Below are 17,335 nucleotides of genomic sequence, written 5' to 3'. Positions count from 1 at the left end.
GAATTCTAAAACGCACAGTTCTACAAGACATATACACGACTGTAAGATGGGGAACGTACGACACATCGCAAAATTGACCAACACATATTTCTTTACACACCCAACGTTTATTCAAACCACCCTCCCCTCTACACTAAACTATGTCCAGGATATGCAAGATCGGGGTACATGCTCACCATGGGGCTATTACTGGGGTTACTGGCTGTTCGTTTTGCAGTATTTCTTCTCGAGTTGCGTGCCTGTTCCTCTCTCTTGCATCCGTTCTTCTTGCCTGTCTTTTCTTCCTCCTGCATTCGTTTGACTTCCTTCTTGCGGTATTTCTTCTTGCATGTTTTCTTCTTGCAGGTTTTCTTCTTGAGTTTCAAACCCAAAAGTCGTGGCCAGTTATACTATTCTGACCCGTCCTATCTCCCGCCAGATCTTGGGATCTCTTTGTTCAAAAAGATATGTACGAGTTCTCTCTCTGATCTGCGCTTATGTTCGGGGGTACCGGGGATGGCCAGACGGTGTTAATTGGTATTTCGTTGCGAGGTGATGGGTTTAACTGGTTTCCCATCACCTACCAGGTAGTTTTCTATGGGCTATTGTGCCCCCTTAACGAGATGAACGGTTTAGGTCGGCTTGGGGCATTGTGAGTATGCTGATGTCAGCGCCCCAGTGTCTGGGCTTCGACCTGGTTTCGCAGGTTTCTGCATGGCCAATACCCATCCATTGTTCTGGCCGTGGCTTTGCAGAAACCTAGAGACTGGGTTGTAAGGTTTTTACTTATTGTGGCTGGTCACGAGGTCCTGCGGCCATTTTAGGACCCACAGATTGTGACATCCCTTGGTAAACTGACCGCAGCCTTTCTCCGCTATCAGCCCCAGTCTCCCGTTTAAAATGTCCAAACTGCAGCTCTTTGGTTTTGGTGTTGCTTTCCGAATGAGGGAAAACTTCTCAAATCTTACAGCCTTTGCTCAAACTCCCAAACTACAAACAATCTGCACATTATTTATGCCTTGTAGTTTGGTTTGTATAGATTTAAGATTTGTTTCAAATCAAATAAAATCACATTATTTTTATAGAAATTCTGTCACATTATGCACTCTTTCTTGGAGGCCTCTTAACCACCAGATTATTAATGAATTCTAAATACATAATACTTGATTTTTCTTCAAAAATAATAGCGGAGTGAGGGGGTATGGAGAGAAGGCAGGAACGGGGTACTGATTGAGAGTGATCAGCCATGATCGCATTGAATGGCGGTGCTGGCTCGAAGGGCTGAATGGCCTACTCCTGCACCTATTGTCTATTGTCTATTGTCTATTGTCTTCAAAATAATTATTTCTTCAAAGAAATTATCACAACCATTTGTGACCAGCAAGTACATTCCAATTTGTCTGAAGGGTCTCGACCAGAAACGTCACCCATTCCTTCTCTCCTGAGATGCTGCCTGACCTGCTGAGTTACTCCAGCATTTTGTGAATAAATACCTTCAATTTGTACCAGCATCTGCAGTTATTTTCTTACACTTCCAATTTGAGTAATTCCTTTATCAACAAATTAAAGTGATTCTTAATCCCACACCTTCTGACAATGAGGCAAGGGTGTTCTCTGCATATCCAATGCCATTACAGCTGCTTCCAATTATACAGGGTCTATAATTTGCAGGTTTAAATAACAACAGGAAATCATCATCTCTGGCCAGAGAATTTAAACTATATGCAGAGTCTTAGTCTTTGTCATCCATGAAGGAAATGTTTTTCGCTCAGAAGAGGGCTGTGGATTCTGTTTGTTTGAAAGTTGGTGTCGGTAGATTTTTAGGAAGTAAAAGAATGTGGGGGTTGAATAGGAAGGTACAAGGCTAGAAAGTCAGCTAGAGTATTCGAGAATGTCAGAGGAAGTTTAAGGACTGTTTGCTTCCACCTGCTCTTATTTCTGAAGTTTAAATTTGACCATGGTACTGCTCTTTTAATGATGTACATAAATAAATCATGGCCTGCTGTTCTCTACTTGGACTGGAAGAAACAGATACTTAATTTCTTTGCCAAATTCAGTGGCATTATTTCTTACAATGCTACGTTAACGTTTATTGGATTCTTTAGCAAGAACTACAGGAATAGAAAATTTTGGGAGGAGGTGAAGTACATTAGTTGCAAAGAATGATTGTCATGATCAATTGCATCCATTGCCCTTCTTCCTCCATCTCTCCAGAAAGATACTCAATTGCTTCTCAAATTTATTAACAGACCCATTGATTTGATGAGGTTGCAGATTCCCCTTTTGCAGCAAATAGAACACAAGCCAAAGAATGCAATTAAAAAGTTCACAAATCACTAAGAAATAAGGCAATGGAAGGAAATATCCCCTTCTCCCAGTTCAGATCAGAAAACAGGCCAGTTATGTGCTGCCAACAGGAATTTGATTGCCCCACTGTCGGTACATATGACAATTAAACTGACATGCACGCATATGCATTAAAACCAGCTTTTCACTGAAAATGAAAGGACAGTTTTTTGTGCAACATTATCGCAATATAACGTTAAATAATACTTGCCTCCCAAGCCGTACAGCCTGCAACATTGCAATGAATGTTTTATCAGTTTGTCTTCGCACCTCTTTTAGTTCCATGTTCACCTGGATACACTTGCTCCAACTCTTTGCCTTAAACAAATCATAAGGTACATTTCCTTTACTGAACAATGACATGCAAGCACCCAAAGAATGAAACAGTTAAGAATACTCTCTCATCCAAATTCTTCCCCGAGTATTAAATAAATAATTTACTATGGTTGCAGTTTCCTCATTTATCTTGGATTTTGTTACATTTCTTTCTCCTTTATTTCATACTCTCTGTGATCCATTAATTTCTTCTATTTTTCGTCATGTTCTCTCCCCATAGAAAACATATATTCAAAATATTTTTGAATTGTTATCTGTGACGGGCCCAGTTTGTGAGTAGCCATACTCAACAATCCAACCTCATTCATGATCTTAATAAACAAGAAACCCACAAACCCCATCCTCTCCAACTCCCTCTCCCAAATGGGTTAAAGTAATAACTGATGTCTAGTTGAAAATTGATGGCGAATTATTGACAGCTTTGACAAATTTAAAAATATTGTCTTGTTAAAGGTTAACCAGAGTGTGTCAATGTCAATGACACATTTTCAATAGAACTGCAAAGGAGCAATAATTATTTTGCATTGCACATTGGTAACTTTAGGCCCAAACTATTCAAGGAGATTAATCTCCTCATGCACTGTTATGCATTTTGCATCAGGGACACATACTGTGACTGATGCCCGACATTAAACATTTAATTTTGAGAGCTGGAGAGAAAACATGAAAGGTAAATTTCTTTCACTCCCCCCCCCCCCCCCCCACCCACCCACCAAAACAAAAAATTGGGCTTCCCCAAAATAAAAATATTTAACTTTTTCATCCCCTTACCTGGAAGCAAAATTTATACTTTTCTTTGGCCCTGCTCACAGGAGGAAGCTGTAGAAAATCTCCACAAACTATCAACTGGATTCCACCGAAAGGCTCATTGCATTTTCGAACAATCCTGCAATAGCAAAGGGGAACACTGATACAGTTTGTTATTGGGCGATTGCATGGGAATAGGAGAACCATCTGAAATATTTTACAGAGAGATTAATCATCACTACAGCAATCTACAAACATTAGAGTAGATTAACATGGAATTTTGAGACCTGGATAGATTGTAATTATGTAGGTATACAAAAATCAATTAAAAAAATGTGGTTGACAGCACATCATAAGTCAGGATCATCGCGTTCATGCGAGATTTTTCAGCACTGTTGTTTGCAAGTAAAATTGAGTTTCTGTCAGCTTCATGTTAAGCAACAAGCAATTATAGTCGATTAGCAACAAGTATTCACAAAAGCATCTGCCATTCATTTATAAAATTATTGATAATCACGTCCATTGTAATTTTGTATATAAACGACATGCAGTTAATCAAGGACAATAGCAAAAACATGGCACCATACAAAGAAAAATTAATGGGCTGATTAAGGCAGAATAAATGGCAAAGGAGAAAAAAGGATTCAGGGAAATAGACAGAATGAATTTTGGAGGTCACAGTCCAGGAGGCTGAAGCTACCAACGCCGGACCAAAGAGCAGAAGCCAGTCGGAATGCTTGAAGGGTAGAATAGAGTTATAGGTTACAGAGAAAGGTGGGATTGGGCTGGGTAAAGTCACGCAAGATCGAAAATTTTGGATTGGAAATGTTAGAGAATTGGGAATCAATGCACATTATCAAACACAAAAATGATTGATGAAGTAGACAGTGGAGGGCATGGTGAGGGACATTTGAATAAACAGAACTAGAATGTGTGGTGCAGGAAACCATCAAGGAGGGGGACATTGCAAGAAATCAAAACTGGAAGAGGTAAATTGCATGTGCTGGAGTTTTGACAGCAGACAAGCTGGGGGGAGATGAACATTTATGCTGAGGATTTGGGATTCTCAACCTAATCTCACTGACAAAATACTATCCCATTGGACCCTTTGGATCTGATTTTGAACAAAACCTATTCTAATGAATGTTTAGGTCATAAGGAATAGGAGTAGAATTTAGCCATTCAGCCCATCAAGTCTACTCTGCCATTCAATCATGGCGAATCTATCTCTCCCTCCTAACCTCATTCTCCTGCCATCTCCCCATAACCCTTGACACCCGTACTAATCAAGAATCTATCCATTTCTGCCTTAAAAATATCCATTGACTTGGCCTCCACAGCCTTCTGTGGCAAAGAATTCCACAGATTCACCACTATTTATATGACCCTTATCAGATTTTGTTGAGTTAGTGCCCAAATGTAATGCTGTGGTGGTCATGGGAGATTTCAACATGCAGGTAGACTGGAAAAATCAGGTTGGTAATGGACCCCAGGAAAGAGAGTTTGTGGAGTGCCTCCGAGATGGATTCTTAGAACAGCTTGTAGTGGAGCCTACCAGGGAGAAGGCAATTCTGGAGTTAGTGTTATGTAATGAACCTGACCTGATAAGGGGACTCGAGGTAAATGAGCCATTAGGAGGCAGTGACCACAATATGATAAGTTTTACTCTACAAATGGAGAGGGAGAAGGGAAAATCGGAGGTGTCAGTATTACAGTATGGCAAAGGGGATTACAGAGGCACGAGGCAGGAATTGGCCAAAATTGACTGGAAGGAGGCCCTAGCAGGGAAGACTGTGGGGCAGCAATGGCAGGTATTCCTGGGAATAATGCAGAAGTTGCAGGATCAATTTATCCCAAAGAGGAGGAAAGATTCTAAGGGGAGTAAGAGGCACCCATGGCTGATTAAAAAATTTGGGTAGACTAATGGGACTCAAGGCTGATAAATCCCCAGGGCCTGATGGTCTGCATCCCAGGGTGCTTAAGGAGGTGGCTCTAGAAATTGTGGACGCATTAGTGATTATGTTCCAATGTTCTATAGATTCCGGGTCAGTTCCTGTGGATTGGAGGGTAGCTAATGTTATCCCACTTTTCAAGAAAGGAGGGAGAGAGAAAACGGGAAATTATAGACCAGTTAGTCTGACATCAGTGGTGGGGAAGATGCTGGAGTCAATTATAAAAGATGAAATTGCGGAGCATTTGGATCGCAGTAACAGGATCGTTCCGAGTCAGCATGGATTTACGATGGGGAAATCGTGCTTGACTAATCTACTGGAATTTTTTGAGGATGTAACTAGGAAAATTGACAGGGGAGAGCCGGTGGATGTGGTGTACCTCGACTTTCAGAAAGCCTTCGACAAGGTCCCACATAGGAGATTAGTGGGCAAAATTAGAGCACATGGTATTGGGGGTAGGGTACTGACATGGATAGAAAATTGGTTGACAGACAGAAAGCAAAGAGTGGGGATAAATGGGTCCCTTTCAGAATGGCAGGCAGTGACTAGTGGGGTACCGCAAGGCTCGGTGTTGGGACCGCAGCTATTTACAATATACATCAATGACTTGGATGAAGGGATTAAAAGTACCATTAGCAAATTTGCCGATGATACAAAGCTAGGTGGCAGTGTGAACTGTGAGGAAGATGCTATGAGGTTGCAGGGTGACTTGGACAGGTTGTGTGAGTGGGCGGATGCATGGCAGATGCAGTTTAATGTGGATAAGTGTGAGGTTATCCACTTTGGTGGTAAGAATAGGATGGCAGATTATTATTTGAATGGTGTCAAGTTAGGAAAAGGGGACGTACAACATGATCTGGGTGTCTTAGTGCATCAGTCACTGAAAGGAAGCATGCAGGTACAGCAGGCAGTGAAGAAAGCCAATGGAATGTTGGCATTCATAACAAGAGGAGTTGAGTATAGGAGCAAAGAGGTCCTTCTGCAGTTGTACAGGGCCCTAGTGAGACCGCACCTGGAGTACTGTGTGCAGTTTTGGTCTCCAAATTTGAGGAAGGATATTCTTGCTATTGAGGGCATGCAGCGTAGGTTTACTAGGTTAATTCCCGGAATGGCGGGACTGTCATATGTTGAAAGACTAGAGCGACTAGGTTTGTATACACTGGAATTTAGAAGGATGAGAGGGGATCTTATCGAAACGTATAAGATTATTAAGGGGTTGGACATGTTAGAGGCAGGAAACATGTTCCCAATGTTGGGGGAGTCCAGAACCAGGGGCCACAGTTTAAGAATAAGGGGTAGGCCATTTAGAACAGAGATGAGGAAAACTTTTTTAGTCAGAGAGTTGTGAATCTGTGGAATTCTCTGCCTCAGAGGGCAGTGGAGGCCAATTCTCTGAATACATTCAAGAGAGAGCTGGATAGAGCTCTTAAGGATAGCGGAGTCAAGGGGTATGGGGAGAAAGCAGGAACGGGGTACTGATTGAGAATGATCAGCCATGATCACATTGAATGGCGGTGCTGGCTCGAAGGGCCGAATGGCCTACTCCTGCACCTATTGTCTATTGTCTAAAACTGCCAGTGTACATTTGGAAACTGACCACATATTTGGGTTGATAATGCCAAATTCGTTTTTTAAAAAAAATCATGTTTGTAGGTAATTTGCATCACCATCACATACTGTACAGAAAGCAAGATAAAAAACGAATATTTTAACCTGGACAACAGTAGCTATACTTGCAGACACTCCTGCAACATTTACAAGTTTAAGAGTACAGGCGTCATTACAAATACGTAATGGTACTCAGAAAGCAAGCAAATTACACATTTAATAAGTACCATGCAGGGATGAATGACCAAGGAGATGTGCAAACAAGTGCAATTGGGAACATTAGTTGCCTACACACAATGGATATACAAAATTGATCTCCAGCGCTATTGTGAAAGTACAATGAAAGTGAGAAGGTATCCAATTAAAATTGGATAAATTCTCACTAGAAAAGTGGCCGTATTTATCAGCCTTATGCTCCAATTAATTTTTGCAAACCTCCTAAAAATCAGCTGTGAAAAACATGTTCACTCAACCATTACAGAGCACTATCTATTTATGTCCGTCGAGATATGACAAATATGGAAAATGAAGAGAGTGATGTAGCTCCATTTTAACAGTATGACGTACCTGGCCACAGTTTCAAGCTTGTCGAAGAATTCTCCTTCTATCATAGAGATTTCATCTATGATAAGGTGCCTGCAATTTAGCCAGTGGCTGAGGATCCCAGACCTTTGAGCCAGCTCTACACATTGCTGCAGAGGAGCTTTTCCTGATCCAATTCCTGCAGAAAAGATAAATCCAAAATTTTTAAATACTTTGGGCAAAGTATTGACAGCTGTCTTTTCAATACCCAAATCTCAAATTGGTAAAAACCATTCTTACTTTGGCAAGGCAGCACCATTTTGAAATCTAAACAAGAAATATTTGAGATCGTTGGCATTAAACAGAATCCATTGAGAGTGTTAATGAGAGGTAGCGGTAGAGTTGCTGCTTTACAGCGAATGCAGCGCCGGAGACTCAGGTTCGATCCTGACTACGGGTGCTGCACTGTAAGGAGTTTGTACGTTCTCCCCGTGACCTGCGTGGGTTTTCTCCGAGATCTTCGGTTTCCTCCCACACTCCAAAGACGTACAGGTATGTAGGTTAATTGGCTGGGTAAATGTAAAAATTGTCCCTAGTGGGTGTAGGATAGTGTTAATGTATGGGGATCGCTGGGCGGCACGGACTTGGAGGGCCAAAAAGGCCTGTTTCCGGCTGTATATATATGATATGATATGATATGTCAATCCTTCATATTTTTTTGCCATTTTGATTCATCGGGATTCTTTTTGTGCCAGCTTGTCGAAGCATTTATAAAATTTCCCATTGCCTCAAAAAAATACTTTATCATGAAATATGGTGATCAGTAAAATGTGAGCATAATAGGGCAGGTCTTTCATTAGCCGTACGTAACTAATTAAAAGGAAAAAAATGAGACCAAAACTTCATAATCATAAACGTAATTTATTAGCCAAGTATGTTTTGCAATATATGAGGAATTTGGTCTGCCATACAGTTATACCAAAAAAGCAACACGACACACAACCACATAAAATTTGACATAAACATCCACCACAGCGGCTCCTCCCAATTACCCACTGTGATGGAAGGCAATAAAGTCTTATCTTTTTTTCTCCTTTTCTCCCATGGTCGGGGGAGTCAAACCATCCGCAGTCGGGGCGATTGAAGCTCCCGCAGCCAGCGGTCGAAATTCCTGCAGCTTGGAGCTCCCGAAGCTGGTCCCTAACCAGGGACAGCGAGCTCCACGTTGTTAAAGCCCGCAGGCCCCCGCGGTTGGAGCTGCGAGGTCGATCCCTGGCAAAGGGATCGCCAGCTCACGATGTTAAGTCCGCAGGTTCCCGCAATTGGAGTTCCCAAGGTCTCAGTAAGAGGCTGCCAGCTCCACAATGTTAGGCTGCCTACAGAGATACGACACGGAAAAAGTCGTGTTCCAAAAACGTGTTCCATTAAGCACAATTTATCATAAAGTGTGGAGGTTAAAAAACGTAATGAAGGCCAATAAGGGTATAGCATACTTAGCTAATTGGACCTGCAGGAGCAAGACAACCTCTTTACTATAGCCTCTGCTTTACATGAAAAGTAATACAGGAGCATATATAATTTTGTGATGGGCAAGACGTGCACAAATGCAGACTGTGCAGTGCGATTTGTTTTATTACCTTTGCTAGACACCGGTGAAGGGTTCAGAGTGGAAGAAACATTATGTTCGTGCTGGCTTTGGTTCTTTTGCCAATTAGCTTAAATTGGTGTCATTTTGTTTTGACTTTTTTCAGTGAAAGTAGTTCATTTTAATTAGTCTACCAAAATCATTCATGCTTTCAAGCAGGATTCTCATCGTGTCCAGCCACATTCAAAGATTAGCATCCTTCCTTCATCTCCTTTAGCATTGTACTAGATTGTTTATGATGACTGTCTATTCTTCCTTGTTGAAGCATAATCACTTCATACTTTCATTAACATAGAAAATAGATGCAGGAGTAGGCCATTCGGCCCTTCAAGCCAGCTCCACCATTCAATATGGTTGACCATCCAAATTCAGTGTCCCGTTCCTGCTTTCTCTTGATATCCCTTGATGTCGTTAGGCCTATGAGCTATATCTAACTCTTAAATTTCATTAATCACATGCCAGCTATCCTGGCACTGTCATAGAACACTCGTACAACACAGAATCAGGTCTTTCAGCACAACCCGTCCATGCCAACCAAGCCACCCTATCTCAGCTATTCCCATCTGCCTACATTATCCCTTTAGTTTAGTTTAGAGATACAGTGCAGAAACAGGCCCTTCAGCCCACCGAGTCCACGCTGACCAGCGATCCCGACACACCAACATTATCCTACATACACCAGGGTCAATTTACAATTTTATTAAACCAATTAACCCACAAACCTGTACGTCTTTGAAGTGCGAGGGAGAAAACCGGAGCTCCCAGAGAAAACCGACAAAGGTCACGGGGAGAAGGTACAAACTCTGTAGGGACAGCACCCATGGTCAGGATTGAACCTGGGTCTCTGGCGCTGCAAGGCAGCAACTCTATCGCTGCACCGCCATGTCGCCCTATCCCTCTAAACATTCCCTATCCATGTACCTGTCTAAGTACCTTTTAAATGCAGTTATAATACGTGTCTCAATTATCTCCTCTGATAGTTTGTCCCATATACCCATCACACTATGTGAAAAAAGTTGCCCTATGGGTCCCCAGTAAATCTTTGTCACTCTCACCTTAAAGCTAGATAGTCCAATTTTTGAATCCTTATTCTAGGTAAAAGAATAGACAATGGACAATAGACAATGGCGGCACGGTAGCGCAGCGGTAGAGTTGCTGCTTTACAGCGAATGCAGCGCCGGAGACTCAGGTTCGATCCTGACTACGGGTGCTGCACTGTAAGGAGTTTGTACGTTCTCCCCGTGACCTGCGTGGGTTTTCTCCGAGATCTTCGGTTTCCTCCCACACTCCAAAGACGTACAGGTATGTAGGTTAATTGGCTGGGTAAATGTAAAAATTGTCCCTAGTGGGTGTAGGATAGTGTTAATGTACGGGGATCGCTGGGCGGCACGGACTTGGAGGGCCGAAAAGGCGTGTTTCCGGCTGTATATATATGATATATGATATATGATATATGATAATAGACAATAGGTGCAGGAGTAGGCCATTAGGCCCGTCGAGCCAGCACCACCATCCACTGTGATCATGGCTGATCATTCACAATCAGTACCCTGTTCTGGCCTTCCCATATCTCTTGACTCCGCTATCTTTAAGAGCTCTATCTAACTCTCTCTTGAAAGCACCTAGAGAATCGGCCTCCACTGCCTTCTGAGGCAGAAAATTCCACCGATTCACAACTCTCTGACTGAAAAAGTTTTCCTCATCTCCGGTCTAAATGGCCTACCCTTTATTCTTAAACTGTGGCCCATGGTTCAGCACTCCCCCAACATCAGGAACATGTTTCCTGCCTCTAGCGTGTCCAATCCCTTAATAATCTTATATGTTTCAATAAGATCCCCTCTCATCCTAAATTCCAGTGTATACAAGCCCAGTCGCTCAACATATGACAGTCCAGCCATCCCAGGAATTAACCTCGTGAACCTACGCTGCACTCCCTCAATAGCACGAATGTCCGTCCTCAAATTTGGAGACCAAAACTACACACAATACTCCAGGTGTTACATGTTCTGTGGATTCACCTTACTCTTCCCCTCATGATTTTATACACCTTTACAAGGTCACCCCTCAACCTCCTAAATCCTAGCCTGCCCAACCTCTCCCTATAGCTCAGGCCCACAAGTCCTGGCAATATTCTCGTAAATCTTCTCTGCACTCTTTCCATCTTAATTACTTCTCTGACATGCAATGAGAGGCCTGTCATTTATTACTTTTGAAATATAATAGGGAAAGACCACAATTGTTAACTTATTTCAAAAAAAGAATTACCATGCATAAGGGAGGAGATTAATGATCATCATTAAATCTTAGTGTAAGAAAATAACTGCAGATGCTGGTACAAATCGAAGGTATTTATTTCACAAAATGCTGTAGTAACTCAGACTGAAGAAGGGTTTCCACCCGAAACGTCACCCATTCCTTCTCTCCTGAGATGCTGCCTGACCTGCTGAGTTACTCCAGCATTTTGTGAAATAAAATCATTAAATTTTAAATATTCACAAAAAAGCCACATTGATGAGAGGGGTTTCCAGACCTCTTCTGTTTAAAATAATTTATCCTAATGCATCCTCCCCACCCCACAATTTGCAGTCCAATGGCTAAATCTTCAACAAATAATATTTCCCCCAGCCCTGATCTTCTGCCACTCATCGTTGTACACAACTGACCTGCAAATGCATGCAGGGTTGTTCCTCCAATATGACAGGCAGCCACTCCAGTACTGGCGGTGGTGTACGTACTCTTTGGTGGCAATGATCCGACAATCCTCTTCAGTAAGAAAGACTTACCAGTTCCTTGAAGCAAAATAAAGATTTGTGGTTGGGAAAGTACAAATGCATACACATTCTTTGGAAAGCATCAGTAAACAAATGTTCCAAGAAACAGGATGCAGGTATACCTTTTCTGTTCTGGTATTCTGCCCAAGGCCCAATCTCACTATAATCATGTATGTTTTAGTGTATCTTTAGTTTTGTATTATGTGGGAGGTGGGTGGAGGAAACTTTTTTTAATCTCTTTCCTCGAAGGAGATGCAATTTTTTCCGTATCGTATCTCTGAGCGCACTGAGGCCTAACATCATGGATCTGGCGGTCCCTTTGCTGGGGATCGACTTCGGGAGCTCCAACCACGGGAGCCTGCAGATTTAACATCGTGGAGCTTGCGATCCCTTTGTCAGGGATCAACTTCAGGAGCTCTAACCGCAGAAGCTTCGGCCACCCTGGTCACACGAGCTTTAATCGTCCCGACGCAGGAGCATGGATCGCCCCGACTGCAGATGGTTCGACTGCCCCAACCGCGGGAGGAAAGGAGGGAAGAAGATAATACGTTATTGCCTTCAATCACAGTGCACTGTGGTGGATGTTTATGTTAATTTTTATGTAGTTGTGTGTTTTCTGCTTTTTTGGTATGACTGTATGGCAAATCAGATTTCTTGTATGTTCTTACATACTTGGCTAATAAATTATTTGTATCTTACAAGGGACAATTTATACTGACTGATCAACGTCTCAATGCATACATCTTTGTGAAGAGGGAGAAAATGGCAGCACCCGAGGGAAATCAATGTGGTCATGAGGAAAACAGGGCCACTTCTAATGTGAGACAATATACCACAAGATTCATCTACAACTACTCTTGTATACTTTCCTCAGAGCCCACGGGGAAAGAACAAGTCTGGTCTGAATTTCCAATCACATAGGAGGAGTCAAATGCCTCTCTGCCAAGCCCCCACAATTCCTCACGAGACAGAATTCGTTCAGAATAATGCTAATTCAACTAGAGCAAAAGTTAAGAGTTGAGAATAAGAGGGGAATAATCTGATCTAAAATTTCCCTATGAATGCATTGGACAATATTTTGCTTAGGTTGGTTTAGAGATCCAGCACGGAAACGGGCCCTTCAGCCCACCGATTCCACACCGACTAACGATCCCCGCACGCTAACACTATCCTACACACACTAGGGACAATTTATATTTATACCAAGCCAATCAACCTACAAATCTGTACGTCTGGACTGAAGATCTCGGAGAAAACCACGTGGTCACAGGGAGAACGTAAAAAATCCATACAGACAGCACCCGTAGTCAGGATTGAACCCGGGTCTCTGACACAGAAAGAGCTGTAAGACAACAACTCTACCGCTGCGCCACCATGCCCGTATTTGCGCTGAATAAATTCATAACTTTCACACTGAACAGCCCAGACTCTCAAGTTACTTTCACTTATTTGGACTTGCCAACATAGATACCATAATCCCCAAGTCAAGTGTTTTTATAAAGGTAAAGTCTCCAAAATCTGCCTCTTCAATACTAACTACACCTACTGCATTACCAGCACTTCCAGTGAAGAAGACATTCTTTCCTCTAAGGATCATGGCGAGAACGTGCGACTGTTCTTTGGAGAGTTTCCTTCCCATTGGCAGTGACAAAGTGGGCTTTTTGGAGACTTTCAGCACTGCACTCTGCAACAGAAACGTGCACAAAAATCATAAAGTCTTTTCATTCCTTTCTAGCTCCATCTTCTCTACACACACTGAAAATATTAATAAGCTCAAGATACAGGTATCGACACATCATTTTTTTTGCATTGATAAGAGAGATGCTACGCTGACAAAAAATGGACCATTGTAAGAGGTAAATTATGAAATATTTTCCTTACAACAGCAGTGTTCAGCTCTTCCACATCAAACAAGGAAAGATTAGAGGTCCGTTTTATTTTAAATTTTACATCAAGTAAAATATTTATCTACTAGAATTTGTAGATAAATATGACAGAAACAGAAATATGACGGAAACAGAATTCTGCTTTTCAAAATGGCAAAACATTTAATCTTAATGACCAAATTCTACTCCTGGAGCAATTTTGCATGTTTGCAGATGACATGGGAAAAGCAATTAAGTAATGGGTACAATGTTTTACCCATTTAAAAAAAACTAATTGGCAGGCCTAGAATTCCTTTAAATGGTGCTAAAGTATTATTGTCAGTCCCCCAATACCTTAAGTGAAAATAAATCATGCATTCTATACTCAATACCCTGACCGATAAAGGCCAATGTTCACAGGATTACACTGGCGTTTCCCCGAGAATGACTGAATCATATAGCATGGAAACAGGCCCTTCAGCCCAACATGCCCATGCTGAACAAGATGCAGCCTCTACACTAGTCTCCCCTCCTCTGGCAGCTCATTCCACGTACCCACCACTCTGTGTGGAAAAAGTTGTCCCTCAGGTTCCTATTAAGTTTTTCCCCTCACCTAAAACTTATGTCCTCTGGTTCGTGATTCCCCAACTCGGGGTGAAAGACTGTGCGTTCACCCTGTCTATTCCCTTCATGATCTAATACACCTCTAAAGATCACCCCTCATCCTTCTGCGTGCCAAGGAATAAAGTCTTTGCCTAGCCAACTTCTCCCTATAATGCAGCCCCTCATGTCCTGGCAATATTCTCATAAATTGCCTCTGAAATCATTCCAGCCTAACAACATTCTTCCAAGAGATGTTTCGGGACCCTTCTTCAGACTATACTATACCCAATATTCTACACTCAACACCATGACCGATAAAGGCCAATGTACCACAAGCCTTCTTGTCCACCTCATCTACCTGTGACACCACATTCAAGAAACTATCTCTTTACCATTTCTCAGCCCACTTGCTCAGCTGGTCAAGATCCTGCTGTAATTTCTGATAACTATCATCGTTATCTACAGTACTACCCACTTTAGTGTCAATTGCAAACTTACTAATCATGCCTTGTACATTCTCATCCAAATCGTCAATATAAACCACAAACAGCAATGGGCCAAGCACCAATCCCTGAGGCACATTAGTCACAGGTCTCCAGACTGAAAAAAAAACTTCCACTATCTGAAGATGGGTTTTGACCCGATACGCCACCCATTCCTTCTCTCCAAAGAAGCTGCCGGTCCCGATGAGTTACTCCTGCATTTTCTGTCTATCTTCAGTTTAAACCAGTATCTGCAGTTCCTTCCTTCATACTTCCACTATCTCTCTTTGCTTTCTTTTAGGAAGCCACTGTCAAATTCAGTGCAGTGCTACCCCTTGACCCATTATAACATCTCACAGCTGTCAGCATTTAAACCAGCAGTTTCAACCTTAGCAGCCCACTGTAAAAGGGGAGTTCTACAAAGTAGCCACTAAGGTGTATTCGTGCCTGATGAATAGATGCTGCCATGAGAGGATGGTCTGAGGGTGCTCCTAGATAGTTTAAAAGACGCCAAAAGGACAGAGGCCAGTAACTACTTCTTTACATGTTCCTAATGGCATTTTGATACAAACCTTGTCCAGAAGCAAAAACGAAAGCGAAAAGATTACATACCAGGCAGTTGTCTGATGAGGTGGTCCGAAATCTCTTGATCTGCTTGTTTGGACCTCTGTTACCCATTTGATTCCTTGATCCTTTCGTAGAAGTTGGTGACTGCAGATTTCTCTGCATCTGAAGCTTCGCTCTTTCCACATCCTGGGCCTGCACGGGACTAATTGTATCAAAGGTCCGTGGAAGTGTGGAGACCAGGCGTGTTCGGTCACTGACTGGTTTGCTGATCTTTTTATCTGCAGCATACTTAATGGATAGTGTTTTCAAAAGTATTTTCAGTTTGTCCGGTGGGCAGTTTGAAATAAGGATCTGAATATTTTCGGGAATCAATTTGATGGTACCCTTCCCATCCCGAGTGAAGCGAGTAAATAGCTGGATTTCACGCAAGACAAAATTTTGTGACAGCTTCCCATCGTGCACAAGGAGAAGAATCTCTCGAAGTTCGTTGCGCCCAAGTGTTACCGAGGCATTGCGGCTATTTTTGCGTTTGGTGGCTTGCCCAGCCTGGTTGAGGTATTCCACTGTAACACTGCACTGGACCGCCACACCAGAATCAGGGAACATTCTACACCAAGTAGAAGCGAAAGATGCTGCAGAGATTTGAAATAAAATTTAGTTACCAGATGGACACAAAGTGCTGGAATAACTCTGCAGGTCAGGCAACAACTCTGGAGAACATAGATAGGTGACATTTCCAGTCAAGCCCCTTCTTCAGGGGCAGCGCAGTAGCATATTTGCTGTCTTGCAACACCAAAGATCTGGGTGCAATCCTGACCACATGTGCTGTCTGTGCGGAGTTTCTATATTCTCCCTGTGACCGCGTGGGTTTGCTCCAGGTGTTCCAGTTTCCTCCCACATTCCAAAGATGAACTGGTTTGCAGGTTAACTGGCTTTGGTAAGCATTGTAATTTGCCCCTATTGTATAAGATAGTGCTGGTGTTCTGGTGAGCGCAGACTCAGTGAGCCGAAGGGCCTGTTTCAACACTGTATCTCAGTCTAAAGTTCAGACTGATACCAGATGTCCTCAGAGTCATAGAAAGTTATAGACAGAATCAGGCTCTTTGGCCCACTGAGTCACCACCAACAACACTAATCCCACACCAACCCGTTTTATTTTCCCCCATGTTCCCTTCAACTCCCTGCTCCAACCCACTTACTTCAATGCACTTACAGAGGCCATTTAACTTAATGCAATTTTAATTTATTGTATTGCATTTATTTTTGTAAGATTTCTAATAACACTATACAATCAAATTAACGTAATACAAGAAATTAAGATCACGTTACCAATTCACACCTCTTTGAAATGTGGGAGGAAACCCAGGCAGTCACAGGGAGAACATGCAAAATCCGCAGGAAGCACCTGATGTCAGGACTGCACCAGGGTCTCGGGTGCTTTGAGGCACCGCTATGCCGGTAATATTTACTATTGGAGTAGTTTGAACCTAGTAAGAGCAGAAACTATTACAACAATGTTATTACAATAAGGGAGGCGGGCGGTGGGGGTTGTGGCGGAGAAAGAGAGACAAGATTTTTTTAAAGTGTGTTGTTAGAGTAAAGTTAACACACTAAATGGTTGACAAAGCGAGCAAGGGAATGGAGCAATTAACGTGAAAGACAGCGTGACAAAATTTCCAAGCTTTATGGGCAGATAAGAATCTCAGGGCTGCATTTTACCGTCAGAAATGTACTTCCTGCATTTGGTAGTGTAAGAAAATAACTGCAGATGCTGGTACAAATCGAAGGTATTTATTCACAAAATGCTGGAGTAACTCAGCAGGTCAGGCAGCATCTCAGGAGAGAAGGAATGGGCGACGTTTCGGGTCAGAAGGGTCTCGACCCGAAACGTCGCCCATTCCTTCTCTCCTGA

General features: G+C 42.5%; 1 protein-coding gene across 1 annotated transcript in view; it reads right to left on the bottom strand.

The window, feature by feature from the left end:
• pif1 (PIF1 5'-to-3' DNA helicase homolog (S. cerevisiae)) overlaps nt 1-16,029 on the bottom strand; it is a 29,520-nt gene extending 13,491 nt beyond the window's left edge. The window contains exons 1-6 of the mRNA XM_078407930.1: nt 15,469-16,029; nt 13,461-13,590; nt 11,799-11,924; nt 7,536-7,689; nt 3,433-3,547; nt 2,537-2,643 (exon numbers count right to left, since the gene is read on the bottom strand). Of these exons, the coding sequence (XP_078264056.1) occupies nt 2,537-2,643; nt 3,433-3,547; nt 7,536-7,689; nt 11,799-11,924; nt 13,461-13,590; nt 15,469-16,029 (1,193 nt within the window). The remainder of the gene's footprint in view (nt 1-2,536; nt 2,644-3,432; nt 3,548-7,535; nt 7,690-11,798; nt 11,925-13,460; nt 13,591-15,468) is intronic.
• Nucleotides 16,030-17,335: the final 1,306 nt, after the last annotated feature.

Source organism: Rhinoraja longicauda, chromosome 11, assembly GCF_053455715.1.
Source record: "Rhinoraja longicauda isolate Sanriku21f chromosome 11, sRhiLon1.1, whole genome shotgun sequence".
NCBI classification, from domain to species: domain Eukaryota; kingdom Metazoa; phylum Chordata; class Chondrichthyes; order Rajiformes; family Arhynchobatidae; genus Rhinoraja; species Rhinoraja longicauda.
This window is presented reverse-complemented; position numbering and strand designations above follow the sequence as displayed.